Here is a 22,467-nt window from a genome sequence, read left to right as displayed (position 1 = left end):
GAAGGAGAATTTTGGGTGCAAGGGTGAATTACCTGCCAACTTACTATGTAAATATTTTTTTTTCCTTACAGACACCTGACTTGAGCACTATTTAAAAAAAAAAAAAAAAAAAAAAAGATTGCAGAGACATTAAATGTCGTGCTATAAAACATGCTGCATCAGAAGTTCCTGTTGTGCTGCAGAAATATTTCTATAGCACTGGTGCCATTTTAGCAGTTTTGTTGAGGGCATGAATGTCTGTTCTCTCAACTTTTATACCAGCACAGAGGTGTTTATATCACTACAAATAAAACACCTGCCCAGGGCCCTTATTTTCTCACTGTTCTATGTTTCTGCTTCGTCCCCACCTAGGCTTCTACTCCAGGTCACCTGCTGTTAGCTGTCCAGTCAGTTGCTTATTGTCATTCTCTTTAACCAGTGCCAGTATGTTCTCACCCCTTGACCCTAGCCTTCCCATGCATTTTAAATACCTGGCTCCCACTCTATATTTCTGCCTCTTCCGCTGCAAGGGTATGAACAGATTCAATCGTTGAAGTGTTCCAAAGGTAACTCTGAAGGAAGTGGGTACTATTTAGAAGCAGTTCAAAATAAATTTCTCCTGTAACATGTAAATGCTCTACATAGGACGACAAGGGATCCCTGGGTCCTGTAGCATCCTGCAGTAATCTGCTTTGTGCCCCTTATGGCAGGGAATGTGGGACACTCAGTGATTGCTTTCCTATCTGCTCTACCCCTGCACTGGAGCATCTCTTCCATCAGTACCTTGGAGACCCCAAAACCAAGGTTCCTGCATTTCAGTCCCCAGTCCCTATATATGTTTCTTAATGGTCTTCCACTTCCAGTGGGGAATCCTATTTCTGATGTTGGGGTCCCTAGTCTCTCAGTTCTGGTAGGGAGTTGCTCATTGATGTTGGCTCCACTTCTATCCCTGTCCACTTCTGTCCCCTTCTCCCTCCTGAGGTGAGGATGGGGTTGTGGGGTAAGCAGAGCTTTACTTTCCAGTGGTTTGAGGTGATGGGGGCAGAGCTGCAGTGCTGGCTGGAGAGGGCATGCAGCCATGGAAATTTATGAAGTGCTCCAGATGGAGGGGTTGAGGGAAGGCAGTGCAGCGGGGGGGAATGTACATCTGTCAGCAGCTCAGGTGTTCCATTTTGGAAGCACTTAAAATGTCTGCCCCAATCACAAATCTGTCTGCCTAGACAGTTCTAGTTTTAATCTCCCTTGCCTTTCCCTTTGTCTTAATCTGGTCTCTTCATTCTCTGCAAGGTGTGGCTTTCCCCTCATTGTGCAGATGGGCATTGAAAATACAGCAAAGACAGGTTTTCTAGGACCAGGACCTGCTGTGGCCTGCATCAGTCTAGTGCTGTGCGACAGGCTCAGGCGATCCACCCGGCATCTGATGCCCCCTAGCCGTCAGATCTGCCTGCCCATGCTCCCCAGCCTCCCCTTATCTCCTATTTCTTTCCTGCCGTGACTTGATTTTTAACTGAGAAGACTGCCTCCAGAGGCTGGCCTCTTGGCCTTTCCTCTGTATGCTGTCCTTGGGGTTCCTTTGTCCCAAACTTTGGGGTGGGTTTCCCCTTCTAAAACAGCCCCAGTTGTGCCTTTGGGGCAATAATCATGACCTCCAGCCACCCCCATAGTCATGCCCATGTCTTGCAGATGTCAGTCAGTGTGTTGAGGTGTGGTAGGAGAGTCAAGCCCTGGCCCTGATTCTGCACTCAGTCCTTCAAGCCTTGAACCTTTGTTGGGGCTTCTGCCTTTTTGGCTTCAAACCTTTTCCTCTAGCTGGACCCTGAGAGCCAAGGTTTACTGTCCCAGACCTCAGCTTCTGAGCCCCAGCCCTGTCTTGCCCTCTTGGGCTCTAGGGCCCTTGGCTCTGGTCTCATGTGGCAGCCCTTAGGGTCCCTGACCTTGGCTAGACAGTTTGTGTGGTGTTTGGCCCTGGTTTCCTTGACCCTGGCTGGGCAGCTCTGTATTGGGTACCTCTCAGGCACCCCCTGTGGGTTCCTTTCTATCTCTGTTAACCAAACTTAAGTATAACAAAAATGTAAACAAATTGCTTCCACAAAAGTTCTTCCCCACTCTGGGTCAGTACCCCACCACAACCTATACTCGCCCCTTAGCTGTCTTGTTCTTGCTTTCATGAGTAGCATGAGTGTTTCTGGACCTGTTTGCTGCAGCTGGCTTTGCTGGCAGGCTCCTCGCCCTAAAGTATGCAGCACCAGATTGTCTGCTGCAGCTCAGGCCCTACACTTATATGCCTTGAAGCTCTGCCCCCCTTGGTGTCCTGTGGTTCCCCAGCCACATGCAGGAGTTTCCCCTTTTACTTAAGAACAAGCCTGTGCTCCTGCTGATGCAGCCCCAAACAGCCCGTTTAGCCTGCTGCAGAAAGTAACAGGAGCCTCTGGCTCTATTTTACACACTAATTTCAAAGATAGTCCTTTCTAGTTCTGGACTAGAATGTACCCAGTGCTAATGGCGACCTTCCTGTGCTCTGGTAATTATTTTTCCCAAGGTCTTATAAATTTTGTCAGATTTGGGCATATATTCACAGAGATGGAAAAACACTACCCTCTGTCATATTTTTATGCATGGAGATGCTAGAACTTATTCTCTGAGGCTTAACATGAACAAATAATGCATTGTAATTTCTGTCCCTAGCTTTGTTTTCTGAAATGACCAGACCATTTTGGACAGAATTTTCCATAGTTCAGTGAAGGTTTTTCAGATTGAAACTTAAAGTTGCTAAAAAGCTATAAGCAATTAAAGTGAAATCATCCTATAGAAACCTAAGGTTGAAAGGGTCTGAAGGGTCATGTAGTCCAGGGATGGTGAATCCATGGCACGGGTACCATAAGTGGTGAATGCAACCTCAGTGTGTGAGATCAGGGAGGCAACAGGTAAAGGAGCAGCAGAAAGCAAAGCAGCAAATCAGTCAGGGAGCACAGAGAAAGAAGCCAGAAAGCAGAACACAGCATATCACACTGGGAGTAGAAAAAGGAGCAGATTGGACAGTGGAAGGAGATTGGCATGACACTTTGGGCAGGTGTGGGGCTAATTTGTGGCACTGCTGCCGAAAAGGTTGCTTCCTGCCCCCCCCACGGATGTAGTCCAGTTCCTTGCACAGATACAGGATGTTCTGTTTATAAATTATCCCAGTCAGGTGCATGATGGGAAGTGCTGGGGAATCTTGATAGGCATTGGTTCTTGTTTTGGAAGTATTTGTCTTCCAGCTTGTACTTGTAAGCAGTCCAGAAGATGTTGGGGAAAAATAGCTTAAAGGTTTGGTAAATGTTAATTCTAGTGCATCAGTTTTATTGCTTTATGACACTTTTCCTACTCCTAAACAATTTTTCACAAGTAATTAAACAGAACTATAATTTTTTATTATTATTATTCTTTCACAGGACCAGCAGCTTGAAGAATTAAAGCAACAAGTTAATTCTTTAAAATCTCAAAATGAACAGCTTCAGGCAACACTTACACAGCAAGTGTCACAGATCCAGCAGCACAAGGACCAGTATAATCTCCTTAAAGTACAGCTAGGTATACATCAGAAAAATCTAAATCTGTCATTGTTCTGTACCACCTGCTGAAGGCCCTATGTTGTTCACTGTAAACGACCTACTTTTTTGCAGCAAATAATCTTTTCCAATTTCAACAACATGTTGCTTTAAATTCTAGAACTTATGAGATGTCACAGAAATTAGTGGGAAAAATGTTTATTTGTTTTCTTAAGCATTAAAAAAGCCTGCTAGAAAACTATTTCTTCCAGTATATAACGTGTTACTTTTACATAAAATGTCAACATTTAATTTGCTTTCTATTGCCTCAAAACTTCCAGTTATTGAAGATGGATTTTTTCATAAGACAAGTTTGTAAGTATATTAGTAAAAAAGAAACGTGGAATTTTTGCCTTTTGGCACACATTTGAGAGCTGGAAAGAGGCAGAAAGAAATTTAAGGCTTTAAGTACATTCTAGCCTGTGATTTAGGTACCAATGTCCATGAAGAAACATGGATAATAAGTATAGCCTAGCCTGTCATTCAGATAAATTCTGGCTACTGGGATAGCTAGGGGTCCCATTTCCTGCTCCATTGTCCTCCTTACTGCCGTATCTAAAGGAAGAAAGAGCCTACAAAGCAGCATACACCACCACTCCAATTGGAAAGAGCCCCTGTGGTGCACAGGGTGGGCTGCAATGAGCTCATCACACTCTACCTAGGATCCCTCATTGCTGTGTCCTTTGGTACATACAGGAGTTGCTGGTAGGTCTCAAATACCTGAAGGGCTTCCATAGAGGGAAAACATCTTTTCTCTCTTCCTACAGAGAGCAGAATGCAGAACAGTGGCTTGAAGTTGCAGCAAAAAAAGTTTAAAATGGATATCAGGAGGGTTTTTTGACTTCCTCAGAAGCATTGTGTTTTGGCTGCAGCCAAAGGCTGGGGATTTTGGCTGGGATGTGCCAGTGCTCCTCCTAAGACTAAAACCTGGAAGTTCCTGGCTAGAGGGACACATAGAATCAGACCAGTTACCATATTTGGGTTCAGGAAGTAATTTTACCCTGTGGTCAACTACATATGGACTGGAGGTTTTTTCCCTTCCTCTGTAGCAAGGAGCATGCATGCCCGCTTCTTTGAATCTCTCAAGCATATTTTAACAACTCTTGCAACAGTAGAACACTGACCATAATTGTCCCCCTTATTTATATGTGGCATGTGTGGATGTTATGTTTTCTGATTGTCAGGGTTGACTGTAGTTTTAATAGGTCAGATAAGGGCTTGTGTAGGATGGTTTGGGTAAGTATGATCCTACCTCTGGCGGAGGTTAGACTAGATGACATTTGAAGGTCCTGTTGAGCCCTTTTTCTCTGATTATATGGTCTTTGGGAGTTTTGTCTGCTATAGGAGCTCCTTTCTCTGATTGGTCCAAAATAACCTATCTGCCAAGGTTTAGGACATGGAGACTTTGTTGTCTGAGTTGAAGCTTGGAGGGCGTGTATGGGGGGAGGGTGGATGGAGGCTCAGGTTCTTCTCATTGGGGAGGATTAGTATTTGACAGGTACTCGATGGTGTCAGGAGATTTTAGTGCTTGCCTTGCAGAGGGGTAGTTGTACGTATGCACTTAGTTACAATTGTAAAAGCACTTTGGTCTTGTGATGTGTGCTTTTGAAATGGAGACCATTTATGAAACACTGATTCACATTCTAGGTTTAGGTCTAAGTGAATGATTCTCTTTTCTCAATAGAATGAACTGGAATATTGCTTTCTGCATTGAATATTTGATGAGATCTAGACTTCCATCTCCTGCCAGAAGCTTGGACTCCTGGCTCCTTCATTGCATGACCAAGGACCTAAGAACTGCTATTTACTTGGTCAGAACGTAGGTCCATCTTGCCCAGTATCCTGTGTCACACAGTGGATGCTGAAGGGGAGAGTGAACATGTATGATAAGGGTTTTTTCCACTGTTCCTCTTCCACTTGCAGCCTTAAGCATTTGAGGTCTAGGAAGTTCTGATACAGAAGCTGTACCCCAAACTCCCATGCTCAATAGCTACTGATGCCCCTTTCCTTCAAGAATTTGTCCAATCCCTTTTTGAATCTGGCTACACTGTCTGCTTCGACAGCATCTTGTGGCAATGAGTTCCACGCTTCAGTTACACAGTGTGGGAAAAAAACTTCCTTTTAGTTTTAAACTTACTGTCTACTAGTTTCATTTTGTGAGTCCTAGTTATTGTCTTGAGAGCTATTTAGTTTCACTTCATTATTTCGTATTTTGTAAACCCTTATTATATCTGCTCTTAAGCTTCTCTTTTCTAAACTGAATAGGCCCAGCCTCTTTAGACTGTCCTCAGATAAAAGCCTTTCCATACCACTGATAATTTGCATTGCCCTTCTCTGTATCTTCTATTTCTTGTGTACCCTTTCTGAAGTGAGGTTCAAGGTATAAACAGAATATGGATTTATAAAGGGGCATAATACTTTCCATTTTGTTTATTATTCCTTTCTTAATGCCTAACATTGTTTGCTACCTTGAGGGCTGCTGAGCACTGAGCTGATGTTTTTAGCAAACTGTCCACAATGACTCCCAGATCTTTCCTGTGTGGTAACAGCAGATGTAGAGCCCATCATAGTTTAGGTATAGTTTGGATTATTTTTCCAATGTGCATCACTTTATATTTATCTGCATTTGAATTTCATCTGCCATTTAGTTGCCCATTTGCTCAGTAGCACCATATCCTTTTGTAGTTCATCACAGTCCGCCTTGGTTTTACCACTTTGAATAATTGTCTTGTCTGCAAATTTGGCCACCTCGCTCCCCCCTCCTTCTTCCAGATCACTCATGAATATATTAAATAGCACTGATCCCAGTACATATCCTTGGATGGGGGGAGGCTGCTTTTTCACTTCTGAATGAGATAGTTGCACAGACTTCCTTTCTATAAAGAACTGCACATTTCTGAGGTTGATTTACAGTTACCAGTGGATTTTTTAACATAGTAGAATCATCTAAACGTGAATAACTTGTAATAGCACTTTTTTTTAGTTGGAGGGAAATGTGCTATTGTTGAAGATCATTACTTCATATGAATGTCTCAGCTACTGTATAAATGAGATAAGTGTAATTCCTAAGCCGTCTACTAATTTTGCAATGTATGGCCTATAGGAAAGGATACTCAGCATAACAGTTCCCACAGTGATACACTACAGATGAATGGCATTCAGCCTGAAGAAATCAGCAAATTGAGAGAGGAGGTAAAAGAATGGAAAAATAAGCATGACCTGTTGCAAGGGCAGCTGAGAGAAAAGGATTCTGTGATTGAGAAATTGGTAAGCAATTAGTGACTGCTTCAGAAGAACTTTCTGTACACAGTTGCAGTTTCCAGCAGAAATGGGGAAGGTTTAGGCCATTATGCCAGGTATTGGTGAGACCTAAACTGGAATATTGTGAACAATCCTGGTCACCTTTTGCTCAAAGATGAACTCAAACTCTAAAGCAAGTACAGAGAAAGAGCAGTGTGACATTCAAGGAAATAGAAGGTCTCTCTTGAGAGAAGACTAGAAATGCTTGATTGATTTATCTGGCAGAATAAGGGGTGGAATTGGGGATAAGATCATCTATAGAGACATCATCATGGGTAAATCCAGTGGAAGGAGAAGGGTATGTAAATGAAAGGATCATATTTTCATAAGAACAAATAGCTATGAAGTAGCTGTGAATGTATTTTAGTGCCCTAAGAACACACATGTAGTGTTACACCAACATCATGGTTGGGAGGCTGAGCAAAAAAACGAAAAAAGAAAAGTTTCGGGCTGGTTACAGGAAAAGTGGCATGTGGACAAAAGCACTTAGGGGGCTTACACAAGTTTTTTGTGAGATCAGGCCCCTGAAAGCGCTCTACAGCTGTGATGTAACACACATACATGGCTGCAAAGCACTTTTAAAATCACCAGTCATGCAAAAAATTAACCCTGGTCAAATGAGGTATTACATTAAGGCACTCTAAAGCAGAGTGTCTTTGGGAACTTTCATTCCTTCAGGGTTAATTTTTTCCACTTTGGGACTGGGCTGGTGCTTGCACTGGTGAGCACCAGCCCAGCCCCATCCCCATCCCCATCCCAGCGGCTATTGGAGGGAGCAGGGAAGGAGGGAATATGAGCTGGAGCAGCCAGCAGGAAGCTCCTGGTTGCTTTGCCTGGCCAGAGCTGGGGGGCAGGGCGGGTCAGGCAGGGTGGAACAGAGTCTTCCTGCCTTGTCCCCCCCACCCCCCCCAGCTGCAGTACTGGGGGGTGGGAGGCAGGGTGGGAACAGCTGGGCTGGACCTGAGACAAGGGGGGCTCCCATCCCCCACCCAGGCCTCCTGACAGTGCCAGCATGGAGCTGCCTGGCCAAAGCTGGAGGGATGGGGTAGAACTGTGGGTCGGGAGGGGAAGCACTAATTCATGGTGCTTTATTTAAAGCATCATGAGTTGGAGCAGGGCCCTAAATGTCTGTAGGCACCCTTAATGTTGACTACTCTAGTCAGTGGATTCAAACCATATTTAGACACCCGGAGTTGTGATTTTTGAGCCCTGTGTAGTGAATGTAAAGGGAGCATAGCTGCTTTATTGATACTTAAAGCCTTCTTTGCAAGTTGAACTCTCTAAACATCTACATCCAAGACTCTTGGCATGAAGAAGACCTCTGGTGACCTCCTGAAATATATATACATACAACCATGAAGGCAGGGTTCCAGGTGGGGGAGAGGCACATCTCCCAGCAAGTAATCCTTGCTTTTCTTTGAAAGGCTTCTGAAGTTTTTAATTTATTAGGATGCATTGGTGGGATAGCTTTCCAGAGGCTTCTACCAATCCAGACTAAGCCCCCTGCCAGGGACTCCTTTTGGCTCTAAACAGTCCTGTGGGGGTATAAAACAGACAAACAGACACAAAAAAGCTCCAAATGCCTCCACTGCCTCCCTCACTTCCTTGGAATGCAGGGGTTATTTTGATGGCTCCAGCAGGAGGTGTTAGGACTGTGTTTGTTGTTAGCTTTAATAAAATTTCAGTCACTTTTCTTTGCATTAGGTAAACTGAGTTTTTTCTGAAGAGTAAAAATCCTTGAGCTGTCTACTGAGACATAGATTTGCAGCTATGCTGAGTGTGTTGCGAACCCCCTGGTATTCTCTATCTCAAATACTGGTGCCTGATGGAAGCATGGTGGAAGGGTGTTGCTTCTCCATTTCACATCAGTGGGAATGTGCAGAGGCCACTCGAAGACTAAAGCAAAGTTATTAGTCTGTAATAACAAGGGTTGTTAGAGAGCTGTCATGCTTCCTGTCTTTCAAGTCTGAACAATCTAGATTTAAGTTGGGAGAGAAGGTAATGGGAGGTACTGAGGTGGCTGATGTATGTCATCCCCTTTATCTCCATGCAGATTGGATTATTTGGTTTGTTGATTTTGGGGGGTGAAGTGAAAAATGGGTTTCTTTACTGTTATAGATAGATTTACGCAGTACTGTTACTGCATTCAGCCTGAGTGTAAAAGTGCAGAAGCTTTATCAAAGAACAGTTCTGATAACAGGTGAGTAATTATTTGATCAATGTGTAATGTGGTAAAACTTTTTATGGTTTTTTGGTTTCTCCCCTTATAGAAGTCTTTGCAGTTAGAACCAGGAACAGAACAGTCTTCTCAGGCAAATAAATATGGTGGTTTGGAGCATGATAATGACTTGCAGAAGGTGAGAATTCTTGCTACTTTATGAATAGCAATCAGCCTTTCTTTTGTGTAGCTTCAGAATAGTTGATTTGCAGTCACCAGATGGGCAATTATTGATAGTATTCTAGGATGGAATGGAGACAGTTTTCAGTTAAACTTCAGTTACCTTCAAAGAGAGCAAAATGGGTTACAAAGCATGTCAGTTTGTTTTAGGGACCTTACCTTGCATACTGATTTAAATTATTCTGAACACAAGAAATCGCCAGTATTGCTTGTGTTGCAGTGAATTGAGTTGGTGGAGAAACTGAAAATTCTGACAATGGATTGTCTATTAACAACAGTTGCATAGCACAGCACATCTCTTAAACTGATATACATATGGCATTTTGAGTCTTTTTTTTTTTTTCACATGAGAAAAGACCAATTCAGGTATCTTGTCTGTTAAGTGACTAAGTTAAACTATCTTTTGCCCCTGAAAGAATCTCACTCTTAGTTTTCTCCCAGTTATAAAGCAAGGGAATTGTTGAAGAATTTGAGTTGATAAATGTTTTGCTCTAGATAATTTGCACTGGAAGATTTTTCAGGAAAAAGAGAACATGCATATGAGAGCCTGTTCTGCTTGCTATGCTAATTGAAACAAGCCTCAAAGAAGAGGCTGTGAAGTTCTGCATTTTATTAAAAGTTTTGTTCCCCCCCAAGAACTACTTGAGGCTATTAGCTGTGCTAAATATTTATTACATCCTTGAGAGTTCTTGCTAACATGTCTAGACAGTTGGTTGCTCTGTTTTTAGTAGACATGCTGCTCTCTTTCCACAGCTATTCTGAATAAGTGTGATGCAGATTCTGTAGCCCGTACTAGCAAAAAAGGTAGCTTTTGTCTTTGTTTACTGCTAGGAGTTTTTAGAGAGGAACAGTAACTCTTCATTTTTACCATAGGAACTAGAAATGTTGAGGATACAAGTACAGTCACAGTCCACAGAAATATCTAAACTTCACACTGAGAAGCAGGAGCTGCTACAACAAATGGTAATCCTATTATCCTTGCTTTACTGAGTAATACTGACAGAAAACTGTCTCTCAATATATGTCTGTACAGACGGATAGATGTATCTGTATAGGGAGGGGGCGTATGTGTGATGATAAAGAATATATTTAGAACAAGCCCTCATTTGATACAACTTTGACATCTGTGGAGTTATTCCTGATTTATACTGGGGTCTCACTTTTCTTTTCTCTCACCCAACATGATATTGACTAAAAAGATGTTATTTAGTAGATGTCTGATGAGAAAAAGAAGAAATTGTTCTTACAGAACGGATGTATGTATGGAATACTGCCTTTCTATCCTTTGAGCTTAGAGAGAACTAACTTTCCTTTAAATCATAAACTCTTATCAACAAGGCCTGTTGACTGCACAGATAGATAATGCTAAAGGGTACCAGTCCATGAGACAGGATGAGTTTCATACCCCTGGTCCAGTGTATTGACTGCCTGCTTTTCCTTGTGCTCAGGTTAGCATGCAGGGTCAATAATGAGGTACACATTTGACGCATCTGCCTTATGGATAGTTCTCATGGAACCCAAGCAAGTCTGTCTTAAAAATCTTTGTTGTGGGTTCGAATGCCTATAAATAAAAATAATGCTGTTTGGAGTGCTGTCACATGGCAAGGGAATAAAATAATTGGTGTATATTATTATACCAATAATTTACACCAATACTTTTGGCTTGATATAGAGTATTTTGGGAAAACTTTAATGGTGTGTGATGTACAAGAAGTTGGACTAGATTAACTAAGTTTATCTTCTGGCTTTAATTGGTATAAAAATATTGTTTTTCATTTGTGCTTTCATGCCTTCAAATACACTTTAAATCAGGGGTGGGCAATTATTTGGGCTGGAGGGCCACTTGAGGAGTTTTGGTGAGCTGTTGCAGGCTGGGTCAGCATATTGTGCCCCATCCAGCTTCTCACAACAGCTCACCCAAACTCTGCTCCATGCTCAGCCTGACAGCTGGGACCATATCCAGACAGGGAGCAGCATCCAGGAGCAGGATGGGTGGGCAGGGCTGGGGCTGGGACTGTGGGGCAGTGACAGTGCAAGGCTGGGACCAGGGGCAAAGCTCCAATCTGCTCCTTGTACAGCCATGTAAGGGGCACTGATTCCACAAGCAGGGGCTTGTGGGGAGTGGATTGTGGCTCTGCCCCAGGTCCCAGTCCCATACTCTCACAGCCCAGCAATCATGGGGTCTCCATGGAGACCAAGCAGGACCCCCATGGCTAGGGTGCATGGCCAGGTGGACAGGATGGGCTGTGGACAGGAAGGGAGCTGGTCGGGGCCAGGATTCTGAGGTGATGACAACACAGGGCTGAGGCCCAGGGCAGAGCTGTGATCACCTCCCCACACACTCCTGCCCGTGGAACCAGCACCCATCACAAAGATGTGCAAGTAGCAGATCATAGCTCTGCCCCAGACCCTGGCCCTGCATTGATGCTGCCCCATGATCCTGGCCGTACCCATCTGTCCTGCTCCTGGACAGTGCTCCTTGCCCGCTTGCAGCCCCATCCCATCCATGTGGCCATGCACTCTGCCTTTGTGGGTCCCACCCCTGGCAGTGAGTGCAGGGCAAATAGGCCAGGGTGCCCAGATAGTGGAGTCAGGCCTGGTGGCAACAGCAGCCACAAGGAGCTGCTGCTGGGGCTACTGGAAATTGAATCCAAATGCCGTGCTGGCTCAGTCCCACTGTGCTCCAGGGGACAGCGAGACAACCCATGTGCACCATGGCCTAGGCTGCCCTCCTGCGCCTGTCTTGGGTGGGACTGAGGGGACCCACTACAAGCCAGACAAAATCCACTGGTGGTCTGGTTCCAGTCTGCAAGCTGTATTTTGCCCACCCCTACTTTTAAATGTGTAATGGGCTGAACGAAATCTTTAACTTGTGAGAGCGTGGGAGATTACCTGCTTCTGGAATTGAATTTTCTTTCCGCAGAACACGACTACAGTTCCCATATTGGGAGATGGTGCTATGCCAGCAGCAAAGAACACAGATTTGGAGGGAAGATTATCACAGGAGATAAAGGAATTGAAGGTCAGTCGCTACTGAAATAGGATGCAGACAGGTGTAGCAGTTTGAACCCCTCCTGAATGTCACTGTTAGGAAACTGGTTCACAATTGTGTGTGAAGTGCTGTGGCTCTGACACCTGGAGGTGAGAGTGAGCACCCAGTCCTGCGTGCCTCAGAAGGCAAGTAGGAGGGAGGGAGTGCTTGTGGTGTCCCGGGGTGGGTGGCCTGTAGCTGGGGTCATTTCCATGCTTTTGTTTGTCCTTCTCTCCCGAGTTCAGTACGTTTCAGTAGCCTGCAATTGACTTTGGGGGAGCAGAGTTGGGGTGGGAACACAAATGCTTGGCCCCATGCTTTTGGGTTCTTGTGGGCTGAGGGTGTGAGGTCACAATGAACTGATTCAAAAGGGTACTGGATTTTTTTTTTTATTTTACTTTATTTTATATTTTATTTTATTTATGTAAATATACTTTTGCACTGTTTGGCTAAAAAGAAGTCAGGTTTATCTTGGGTCTGATTGTCCTGGGCTTTGACTTGCATCAGAATAGATCTGGGACAGTCATTTACACACAGCTTGAATGGCAGATCAGTAGCCATATTGTCCTGGGGGAAAAGGGTTATCCCAGTACTTCACAGGTACTTAGTGAGGAAAATGGCCCTATATAACTGTAAGGATCCCAGAATAAAAAGTCTTTGCCTAGGAAGTGGGGGTGGGGTGTCTGACGTGTTTTTAGCTTTCCAGACAGTTTTAAACTGGTTTCACAGGCTTGTGTGTCTGTCTGCTTCAGGTTTCAATGTCATTTAAATTGGTCTAAGTGTTGTTTGTGTCCATACCTTCAGTAACAGAGTATTCAGTTTGATTACTTATGTGAAGTACTGCAGTCTTAAAGATGATCTGCCAAATTGAGGAATGATTTTGGGGATACTTGACTTCCCTGGAATACATTGAGAGAGCTTTATTTTTTAACTTTAGAAATGTTAGGTTGGAAAGATTTTGGATTTCCAGTTTCCGTTTAACTCTTATTTTTCTGAACATGTTTAATTTTGGTGACGTTTCGGATACAGAAAGCCTTCATGAAGGGCATAGCTTTTATAACTCTAATGTTAGAGTATTAACAAAACACTACTTCAAAATGTTTATCCTGAGGCGTCCAGAAAAATCAGAATAGATCAGAATTTGCATTCCTTGTTTTCCTGTAGCAGTGAAGAGTGGCTGTCTGTTGGGGAGGGGTGAATCTTCCAAGCCTTCCTTAAAGACCATAAAACAAGAGAGGCCCAAACCTAGCTTGGAAGCATTCTTCAGATTAAGTTTTTACATGTTTTGAATAGCAGGGCTTGTTGCTGCAGTGGCAATCCTGTGAGGATTTTCTGCTTGGATTCGGGCCAGGATGTCCTTGTGTTAGTCTGCAGGATGTCCTTGTGTTAGCAAGCTACATCTTTGAGCCCTCTCTCTGGTCTGCAGAGAGCACCCTCCTCAGATGTTAAGCCTTTTGCCTTCACCTGTCATGGAGTAGAATCCCCTGTTTTTCTGCTCTGGCTGGGCTCTACCTGTATACGATTTTTCCCTTGAGGAGCTGTGACTGGAGGGGAATAGTGACCCTTGACAGCAAACTTGAAGCTAGACTTTGAGCAGGGTATAGTGGCAGCTATATAGAGTTCCTAGGCACAAACAGTGTTTTCTGTTGATCAAACCAGTCTGCATTTAGAATGATCTGTGGTTTGCATGTTAGTGACTTAGCTGTTTTTGTGATTACTGCCAGAATGAAGTTAAAGCTCTCTCTGAAGAAAAAGCAGCCCTGAAACAGCAGCTGGACTCATCCAGCAGTACAGTTGCCATTTTACAAGATGAAAAAAGCAAGCTACAGCAAGAAGTGGCAGAATCAAAGAAAGAACAGGATGATCTCTTGGTGCTTCTGGCTGATCAGGATCAGAAAATAGTTAAACTAAAGAGTACACTCAAGGAACTTGGTGAACCGGTAAGATAAGTGTTCAGTAAAGTAAGTCTTTGTATGGGCATATAATTCAGCATGTAATAACTCCAATTACCCTAGCAGCAAAGTAGCAATTGCCTTACCTCTTGATAAACTGCTGGCTGCAGAAGCAACCAGAAGAGTCAGCAGCACTTGTCCTCTGTCACCTGAGGAAAGGCAGCTGCCATCTGTAAAACAGGTGCACAGCTTTACAGTGTTTCTTGAGATTACCACAGCACAATGTGGACGTCTGTCCATTGGGTCATGCAACGAGCCATATCTTCCCTCTTCTTTGTGTTTTGTTTTTTTTAAACAGAAAACTGGGTTAGGCATGTGTACATGCTATGGGCACTGCATTGTGTCCTGGGTCAAACTTGGCTTTCAGTGAAATGGAGGCAGTCATCCAGCCAGTGCAGTTCTTGGGAGGTGTATCTCTTAGGTTTCCTGCCTTCTGACAAGCTTCATAATGACCTGTAACAGGGACCATGACTTGAAGGTGTATAAAAATACCTATTGTGCTACATTTAGCATGCAACTGTATCACTCCTTCAATAAGAAAGTTTAACAGGCAATTTTTAAACTCTTTTACATCTTAATACAAGTTCAGGCTTTTATGGCATATGCTACCTCATTGGGGCACATAAGCCATGTTTGTAAAGTTCTAGACAGTTAAAAACGTACCCCAAAAACCTGTTTCTGCCAAAAATGGATATACCAGCACCTTAGGAAGCTTATGGTCCTCCCAGCCACTAAGCAAGTATGGCCCAAAGTGATTTGAGACGGTTCCTAATCTGCTTTTGTACATCAATGGACTCAGTGGCCATGACTGATAGTGTTGTGTCAGATCTCAGGAGTGCAATTCTAATATGTGTCCAGCTTCTTCATTCCCACAGTTCAACTGTGGGCTGCTTGATGGTAGTCCAAAGAGCAAGGAGAAAAAACAGTCAAAAAAACTGGCTCTCGCTTCCTGCAGCCTGCAGATGCATCTTTGATATTAGCCAGTGGAGAATCCCCCACCTCCTTTCCATTTAGAATACAGAGGGCTTGCTCACAAGCAGCATTGTCAGACAATGCAAGGAGCTGCTTCTGCTGAAAGTACTAGGAGAATAACTGCAGATATGGAGGTGATGACCAAGAATGCAGAGTTGCATCCCAGCACCTTCAGAAAGAGTTCCTAGCACTCTTTCTACTAGCAACTCTACAAGCAAGGTGACTACACAGCTTTTGGTACTGGACTCCAGACACACAGACTCATCATACCTTGAATGATAAGTTAAGATTTGGTCTGGACTCAGAGCTGGCGCACAGGACTTCTCTCACAGCAGAGAGGGTGGAACTTTGTGCTCTGGCAGGTGCAGGCAAAGGGTGGGGGAGAGAGAAGCAGCAACACTAGGTGACATGCTTGAATGCTTCTTTTTTTTTCATCATAGTCTTAGTAAGCAAGAGGATTATGATCGGGGAAGTACAGCCAGAAGTGCTTCTCAGTATCATGCTAGAACCTCAAAGATGCCCTGTTTGGCATGGCAGATCTTTGGTGTGTTCACTAGAGCATATATTAATTAGTGCACAAATGCAGAGGAGAGGGAGAGAGAGAAATACAGGCAAATGGACTGGCACGTTTCCTTTTTGAAATGCAACCCAACTTCCATTCTAGGTATCTGACCAACCTTGGGTTACTAGGCAGCTCCACATTGAATTGTGTTAGTCTCTGCCTCTGCCCGTGGCAGTGTTCAGATACAGCAACTTGCATGTGTATCAGGGACAGTTCCTAATCTGTCCTGCACTGCTTGCAACTGGTTGGCATGTCACCATAGGAAGATGATGGCCTGCTGCACCTGGTTATCTTACTAGGAAAATACATAAAATGGTCTTCTAGAGTTGTGCTCTGGCAGCCTGTCATAAGTACCCCTTCAGTTAATCATGGAGCCAGCCAACTTGGGCCCCATGTAGCAAGCCCAACAGTCTTGTGCCATTGGAGGAGCCCAAGCTTCTCCCCTCAGGAGGTGCAGGCTCTCAGTGAGTTCGTGACAGAGCACTTTGTCAGGGTGGTGTTCTGTACAGAGGGTAACCATACTTCTGGATTTTCTTGAACATGTCCTTTTTTGGTCCTCTGTCCTCCATCTGGGCAGGTTTTTGAAATACAAACAAATGTCCAGAATTTTGCTCTACCTCTGATTTTTGCCAGTGCTTCTAGCTTGCCTGAGCAAGGAGCTGCTTGGGGCTGCGGGCAGCAGGGGATGATTACTGAAGGCCAGGGCTTCATGCGCTCTGCGCGTGGGCCCTGGAAACTGCAGCCAGGTAAGATACAGATCGAAACTTAGTGTGCGTGAGCTTCATGGGCAGCAGGGCTGGGGGTGGGCAGGGGGCTACAAGTTGGGAGTGAGGGGCACCAGCAGGGCTGGGGGGGCAGGAGGCTAGGGGTCCAGGAGTGAGGGATATCAGCAGGGATGGGGGGGGCTGCAGGTTGGGAGTGAAGAGCACCAGCATGGTCTGGGGGGTGAAGTACTGTGGATCAGAAGTGAGGGGCAGCAGCAGGGCTGGGTGGGCAATGGTATGGGAGTGAGGGGCAGGGGCAGGACATGGGCATATCATTGTGTGTGTCCACAATCATATACCCCTTCCCCTTCTCCTCCCCTTCCCTTCCCTCCCTCCCCACAGGGGACTCTTTTTTTGAAACTTGAAATATGGTAACCCTATCTGTAAGGATCTTCTCTAGAGCAGAACTACCTTGGGTCGGTCCTGCAGATCTTGAATGGGTATTGCATGGATGTTGAGTCCATTAAGAAAAAGTGGAGGGACAGTTCATGGTGGGCAAAGAGGAGGAAGAATTGGCTAATAATGTTTTTTGGGACCCTGTTGCAAGCTGTTGCCTTCTTGGTTAACCTAGATGGGTACTTTGCGTCAATTTTTCACCAGTCCTATGGGATGGCCCTGCCCCCCTATGGGTCAGGGAGGCCTGGGTGAGGGAGATTCCCTGCCCTCCATTGAAGCTGACCCCGTGAAGGAACACCTTGACAGGCTGGATACTTTCAAGTCAGCCGGCCCTGATGGGTTACACCCAAGGGTACTCAGGGAGCTGGCGAGCATCATAGCTCAGCCCCTGGCACTGATCTTCGAGAGCTCTTGGCGCTCTGGTGAAGCGCCTGATGATTGGAAGAGGCCCAATGTGGTGCCGATCTTCAAGAAAGGGAGGAAAGTAGATCTGGGTAACTACAGGCCCATCAGCCTGACCTCTATCCTGGGGAAGGTTGTGGAAAAGATTATCAAAGAGGCCATTCTTAACAGACTAGCTGAAGGCAATATCCTGAGGGATACCCAGCATGGGTTTGTTGCAGGTAGGTCTTGCCTGATCAATCTCATCTCCTTATATGACCAGGTGACTTATCACCTGGACAAGGGGGAAGAAATTGATATTGTATATCTTGATTTTAAAAAAGCCTTTGATCTGGTATCCCACAATCACCTCTTGACTAAACTGGCTAACCACGGCCTCGACCTCACCACGATCTGCTGGCTGGGGAATTGGCTCCGCAGTAGGACCCAGAGGGTGGTAATCGACGGGAGCCAATTGTCTTGGTGCACTGTGACCATTGGGGTCTCTCAAGCCTCTGTCCTAGGGCCTATACTGTTTAACATCTTCATCAATGATGTGGACATTGGTGTCAGAAGCGGACTGGCCAAGTTTGCCGATGACACCAAACTCTGGGTCATCTGTCTTGAGGACAGGAGGGCGATCCAGGCAGAACTTGACAGGCTCATGAAATGGGTGGATGAGAACCTGATGCTGTTCAACGCTGAAAAATGCCAGGTTCTCCACCTTGGGAGGAAAAACCTGCACTGTGCTTATAGGCTTGGCAGTGCTACGCTGGTTAGCAGTACAGATGAAAGGGGCTCGGGTCATGATTGACCACAAGATGAACATGAGCCTTCAGTGTGATGCTGCAGCTAGTAAAGCAAGCAAAATGCTGGCTTGCATCCATAGATGCTTTTCAAGTAAATCCTGGGACGTCATTCTCCTGTTGTACTCGACCTTGATGAGGCCGCAGCTTGAGTACTGCGTCCAGTTTTGGGCTCCGCAATTCAAAAAGGATGTGAGAAGCTTCAGAGGGTGCAGAGGAGAGCCACACACGCATGATCAGAGGTCAGGAAAACAGACCTTATGATGAGAGGCTGAGAGCAATGGGGCTCTTTAGCCTGGAAAAGCACAGACTCAAGGGGGATCTGATGGCCACCTATAAATTTATCAGGGGTGCTCATCAGGATCTGGGGGAATGTCTGTTCACCAGAGTGCCCCAAGGGACGACAATCAAACGGTCGCAAACTCTCTGCCGCAACCGATTCAGGCTGGGCATAAGAAAGAACTTCTTCACTGTCTGAGCCCCCAAGGTTTGGACTAGACTGCCGCGGGAGGCGGTTCAAGCACCCATTTTGAACATCTTCAAGACACATTTGGATCCTTATATTGCTGGAATCCTATGATCCCTGCTGACTTCCTGCCCCTGGGGTAGGGGGCTGGACTCAGTGATCCTCCAGGTCCCTTCCAACCCAAATGTCTATGAAATCTGTCAGCTGCAAGGTGTTACATGGTTCAACCCCACTGAGATCTATCTTAGTCCAGAAAGGATGAAGATGACAAGATCTTCCTGTTTGTCTTGTATGTGCAGACACTTTTCGAGATGACAAGGACTTTCCCATAACGCATGTGGATGAGAGCAAGGCAATAGATTTAAACTTCATGTTGGCAAAAAGCAAGAATTCACTTCCAAATATAAGTGGCCATGCCCTTTGCATTCTGCTCTGTTCTAAAGCCTACCCCCAACTCGCTCCTCTTCTGGTTCCCTTCACAAGCCACTCCTTTTCTCTTTCCAGAAGAGCATATGTCACTAGTTGCAAAACCTAATTACTGGTCTGAGCACAGTGAAAAACATCTGGTCTTTGTAATACTTGCACCAGTCATGTGCCTCTCTGTAAAACAAAAGAAATAGTTTTACACATTTTCATTGAACAAGGGGAATGATTGATAAATGAAGACCTGTGCCCAAAAGATGGCAAGGCCTGTGCCAGGCCAGAGTTCTGACAGCAGGGAGTGTCAGACAGGATGTAAAAGCCTATATTGGGGTTTTCATCACGCAAAAGGTGGCCAGGTGGCAGGCCATCAAGGCCATATGGAGGAATGTGTGTAGGGAGTTGTCTGGTCTTGAGCTTTGCTGTGAGAACATCTGAATACATCATTGCAAGATGTGATGGTGAACACCAGAAGAAGCTACATATTGCTTCTTGTGCTTTACTTCAGTGAATAGCTGATGACATTGCGTTAGTGACAGCAACATGTTTGCATTTGACTGAGGGATTGTCTGGACCAGTTGGAACAATGTGGGTTGAGTGGCAGTACTATGGGATAGATCATCTTTGGCTAGCAGGGATGAGGCTACTGCCACTCCTGTTGTGCCGGCTGCACTGGGGAATGTGCCTTGATGCCAGGGCAAGGAGCCATGCCACATTAAGTCCAGGTAGGAGGTACTATTCCATTGTCCATATTGGGGATCAGAGCATGCTACAAAACCTCTGGAGACAGTTGAGGAATTCCTGACCAGGGTTATCTGCTGTACTGATATGAGTACTGTACCCAGGACATCATCTGCCATGTGAAGATGGTACCAGCTCTTGTGGATAGAGGAGTCCTCATGTGATGTACTGAGAGGTGAGGTATCAGGGCTTCATGGTCATTGACACTCCAGACCACCTTGATTTTTGTAGGCCACAGGTTGGCAACCTACAGGCTGGAAGCATTTCATCCAGCTCATAAATCATAAGATCATAGAAAATTAGGGTTGGAAGGGACCTCAGGAGGTCATCTAGTCCAGCTCCTTGCCCAAACCAGAATCAGCCCCAACTAGATCATCCCAGCCAAGGCTTTGTCTAACCGGTTCTTAAAAACCTCCAAGAATGATGATTCCACCACCTCCCTGAGTAGTATGTTCTAGGACTTTATTATGACCCTCCTGGTGAAAGAGTTTTTTCTGTTACCTAATGTAAACGTTCCTTGTTGCAACTTGAGACCATTGCTCCTCATTTGTCTTCTGCCACCACTGAGAACAGTTTAGATCCATCCTCTTTAGGACCATTCTTCAGGTAGTTGAAGGCTGCTGTTAAATCCCCACCATAGCCCCCTCATATCTAGACTAAATAATCCCAGTTCCCTCAGCCTCTCATCATCAGTCATGTGTCGCAGCCCCTTAACCGTTTTTGTTGTCCTCTGCTGGACTCTCCAATTTGTCCACATTTCTGTAGTGGGGGTCCCAAAACTGGACACAGTACCAGATGTGGCCATACCAGTACTGAATAGAGGGGAAGAATCACTTTCCTCGATCTGCTGATAGTGTTCCTACTAATGCGGCCCAGTATGCTGTTAGCCTTCTTCACAACAAGAACCCCAGCAAGGTTGCGGGACTTCAGCTGCTGGTGCATTTCCCAGGCCACCACAGGGGCAAACATCCATCTGTTTGCCCATGTCTGACCCAGGGTGGTTCATTCTAGCCCACAGCTGGAAAAAGTTATGTACCTCTACCCTACACTGTTGCACTCCAGGAGGTCAAATTAGCAGCTATCAATGCCATAAGTACCTTTGGCTACCTAGAGCTGGCCCTTTTGGTTCCACTGGGGCCACACAGCATAAATTCACTATGCATGGGAAAGAGTCTGTGTATGTATAGCAAAAAACTTGGGATCAAATTTGGGAAAGATGAAAGCCTGTCTATGATCAGGACCTCTTCTGCAGGCTTAGATGCAGAACTAGGGTACAGCTACAGTTCCCTTAATGCTTTTCTATTTAAACAAAATTATACAGTACAGTTATAATGCTCTTAATTATCACCACCCAGTCAGAAAAGAGGCAAGAGACAGAGATGCAGCCTGATTCTTATTGTCACACTCCAGAAGCAGAAGAATAAATACTTATTCTGTTGCCTGTCTAGCTACCTACAATAGCATAATGCAGATTATGTATACCCGCTGGGGAGCCTCAAGAAGAAAGTGATATGCAGTTTGGCATTAGGTTTTCCTGAATTTATGGATTTTTTTTTTCAATTTTCTCTGTAGTCGACACTTTCTATTATTTATGGATGGCTTGTTGTAATATATTAATAAAGATTCTCTGATTTGGTTTTATTCAAATGTATTTGTCACAGAAACTTCTTATGATGGTGAGGTGTCAATTACTCGGTCTTTATGTCCCTGTAAAAGTTACAGTTCTGGAAGAGAGGATTTCTTGTCTCCTTCCCTCGCTATCATGGAATGGTCCTTGCTACCATTCTGTTGTTCTTTTCATCTTGGTTTATGGCCTTCACTGACAAGGCTGGTTTGTTGGTATGACTTCCTTAAGAAACTTAGCACAGATATAGCCATTATAGCAAAATTTATATTCAATGTATTTGGTTACATCAATCACTACATTAACATTTTCAAACTAAAGTTTTAATACAGTATATTTGGATTATCTCTTTTTAAAGCCTCTTTTTTCAGGCTTTTTGCTCTCTACAGTTTAATCTGGTTTAGCACAATTTGTTAATTTCCAGGGCTTTTTTCAGTCTGGAAAGGGACTCTATACTCAAACAGGTTTTTAGTGTCGTCTGCTTGAGCCACACATCTGTAGCTTGGTGTAGGCCCTTTGAAGATGTCCAAGACTGGCAGCAAGTGATTATATATTTCCACTTTCCCATATTTAGCAAGAATACACTATCATTTAATAGGATTTTCCACATTTTCAGTTTTTTTCCAATTGACTTATTTATATTTTTTTTCTGATTTACTGGATTTTTTAATTAAAGTAAGTTTTTACTGATTTTACACCTGGGTTTTAGTTCCCAGGTTTCAAACTGGATTTGGGGGCGGGGTGGCAGTGGCTGCATGGGGGCCGGGGTGGCTGGAGCCACTGCTGGAGGGGGCGGGGCTCCTGGCTCTGACCCTAGGAGGGGCTGCGGGAATTGCTCCCAGGGTGGGCAGGTCCCAGTTGCACCCCAGTGGCTCTGACTGCAGCCCTGCCCCAGGTGCTGGGAGCTGCAAGCCGTGCTACGGGTGGCAGGGACAGCAGGTGGGAGAGCCTGGCCCTGCTCCCTGCAGCAGGCACTGCACCTATTGGCTGTTCCCAGGGCTGCTGCAGCAGGGGCTGGGATGAGTGAGAACAAGTGGAACCTCAGGGAGCACGGGACACAGCACAGCATGTCCTCACTCACCCCAGCC

At 45.0% G+C, this 22,467-nt stretch overlaps 1 protein-coding gene across 2 annotated transcripts in view; it reads left to right on the top strand.

Annotated features, from left to right (window-relative positions):
- Nucleotides 1-22,467, top strand: part of USO1 (USO1 vesicle transport factor) — a 91,543-nt gene that overhangs the window by 63,630 nt on the left and 5,446 nt on the right. For both annotated transcript variants that reach the window (XM_019534298.1, XM_019534297.1), the window contains 6 exons: nucleotides 3,411-3,549; nucleotides 6,670-6,833; nucleotides 9,137-9,223; nucleotides 10,138-10,227; nucleotides 12,188-12,286; nucleotides 14,020-14,235. In XM_019534298.1, the coding sequence (XP_019389843.1) occupies nucleotides 3,411-3,549; nucleotides 6,670-6,833; nucleotides 9,137-9,223; nucleotides 10,138-10,227; nucleotides 12,188-12,286; nucleotides 14,020-14,235 (795 nt within the window). The remainder of the gene's footprint in view (nucleotides 1-3,410; nucleotides 3,550-6,669; nucleotides 6,834-9,136; nucleotides 9,224-10,137; nucleotides 10,228-12,187; nucleotides 12,287-14,019; nucleotides 14,236-22,467) is intronic.

Source organism: Crocodylus porosus, unplaced genomic scaffold (assembly GCF_001723895.1).
Source record: "Crocodylus porosus isolate Cpor-Errol unplaced genomic scaffold, CroPor_comp1, whole genome shotgun sequence".
In the NCBI taxonomy this organism is placed as follows: Eukaryota; Metazoa; Chordata; order Crocodylia; family Crocodylidae; genus Crocodylus; species Crocodylus porosus.
The sequence above is the reverse complement of the archived record's forward strand: the minus strand, read 5'-3'. Positions and strand labels throughout refer to the sequence as shown.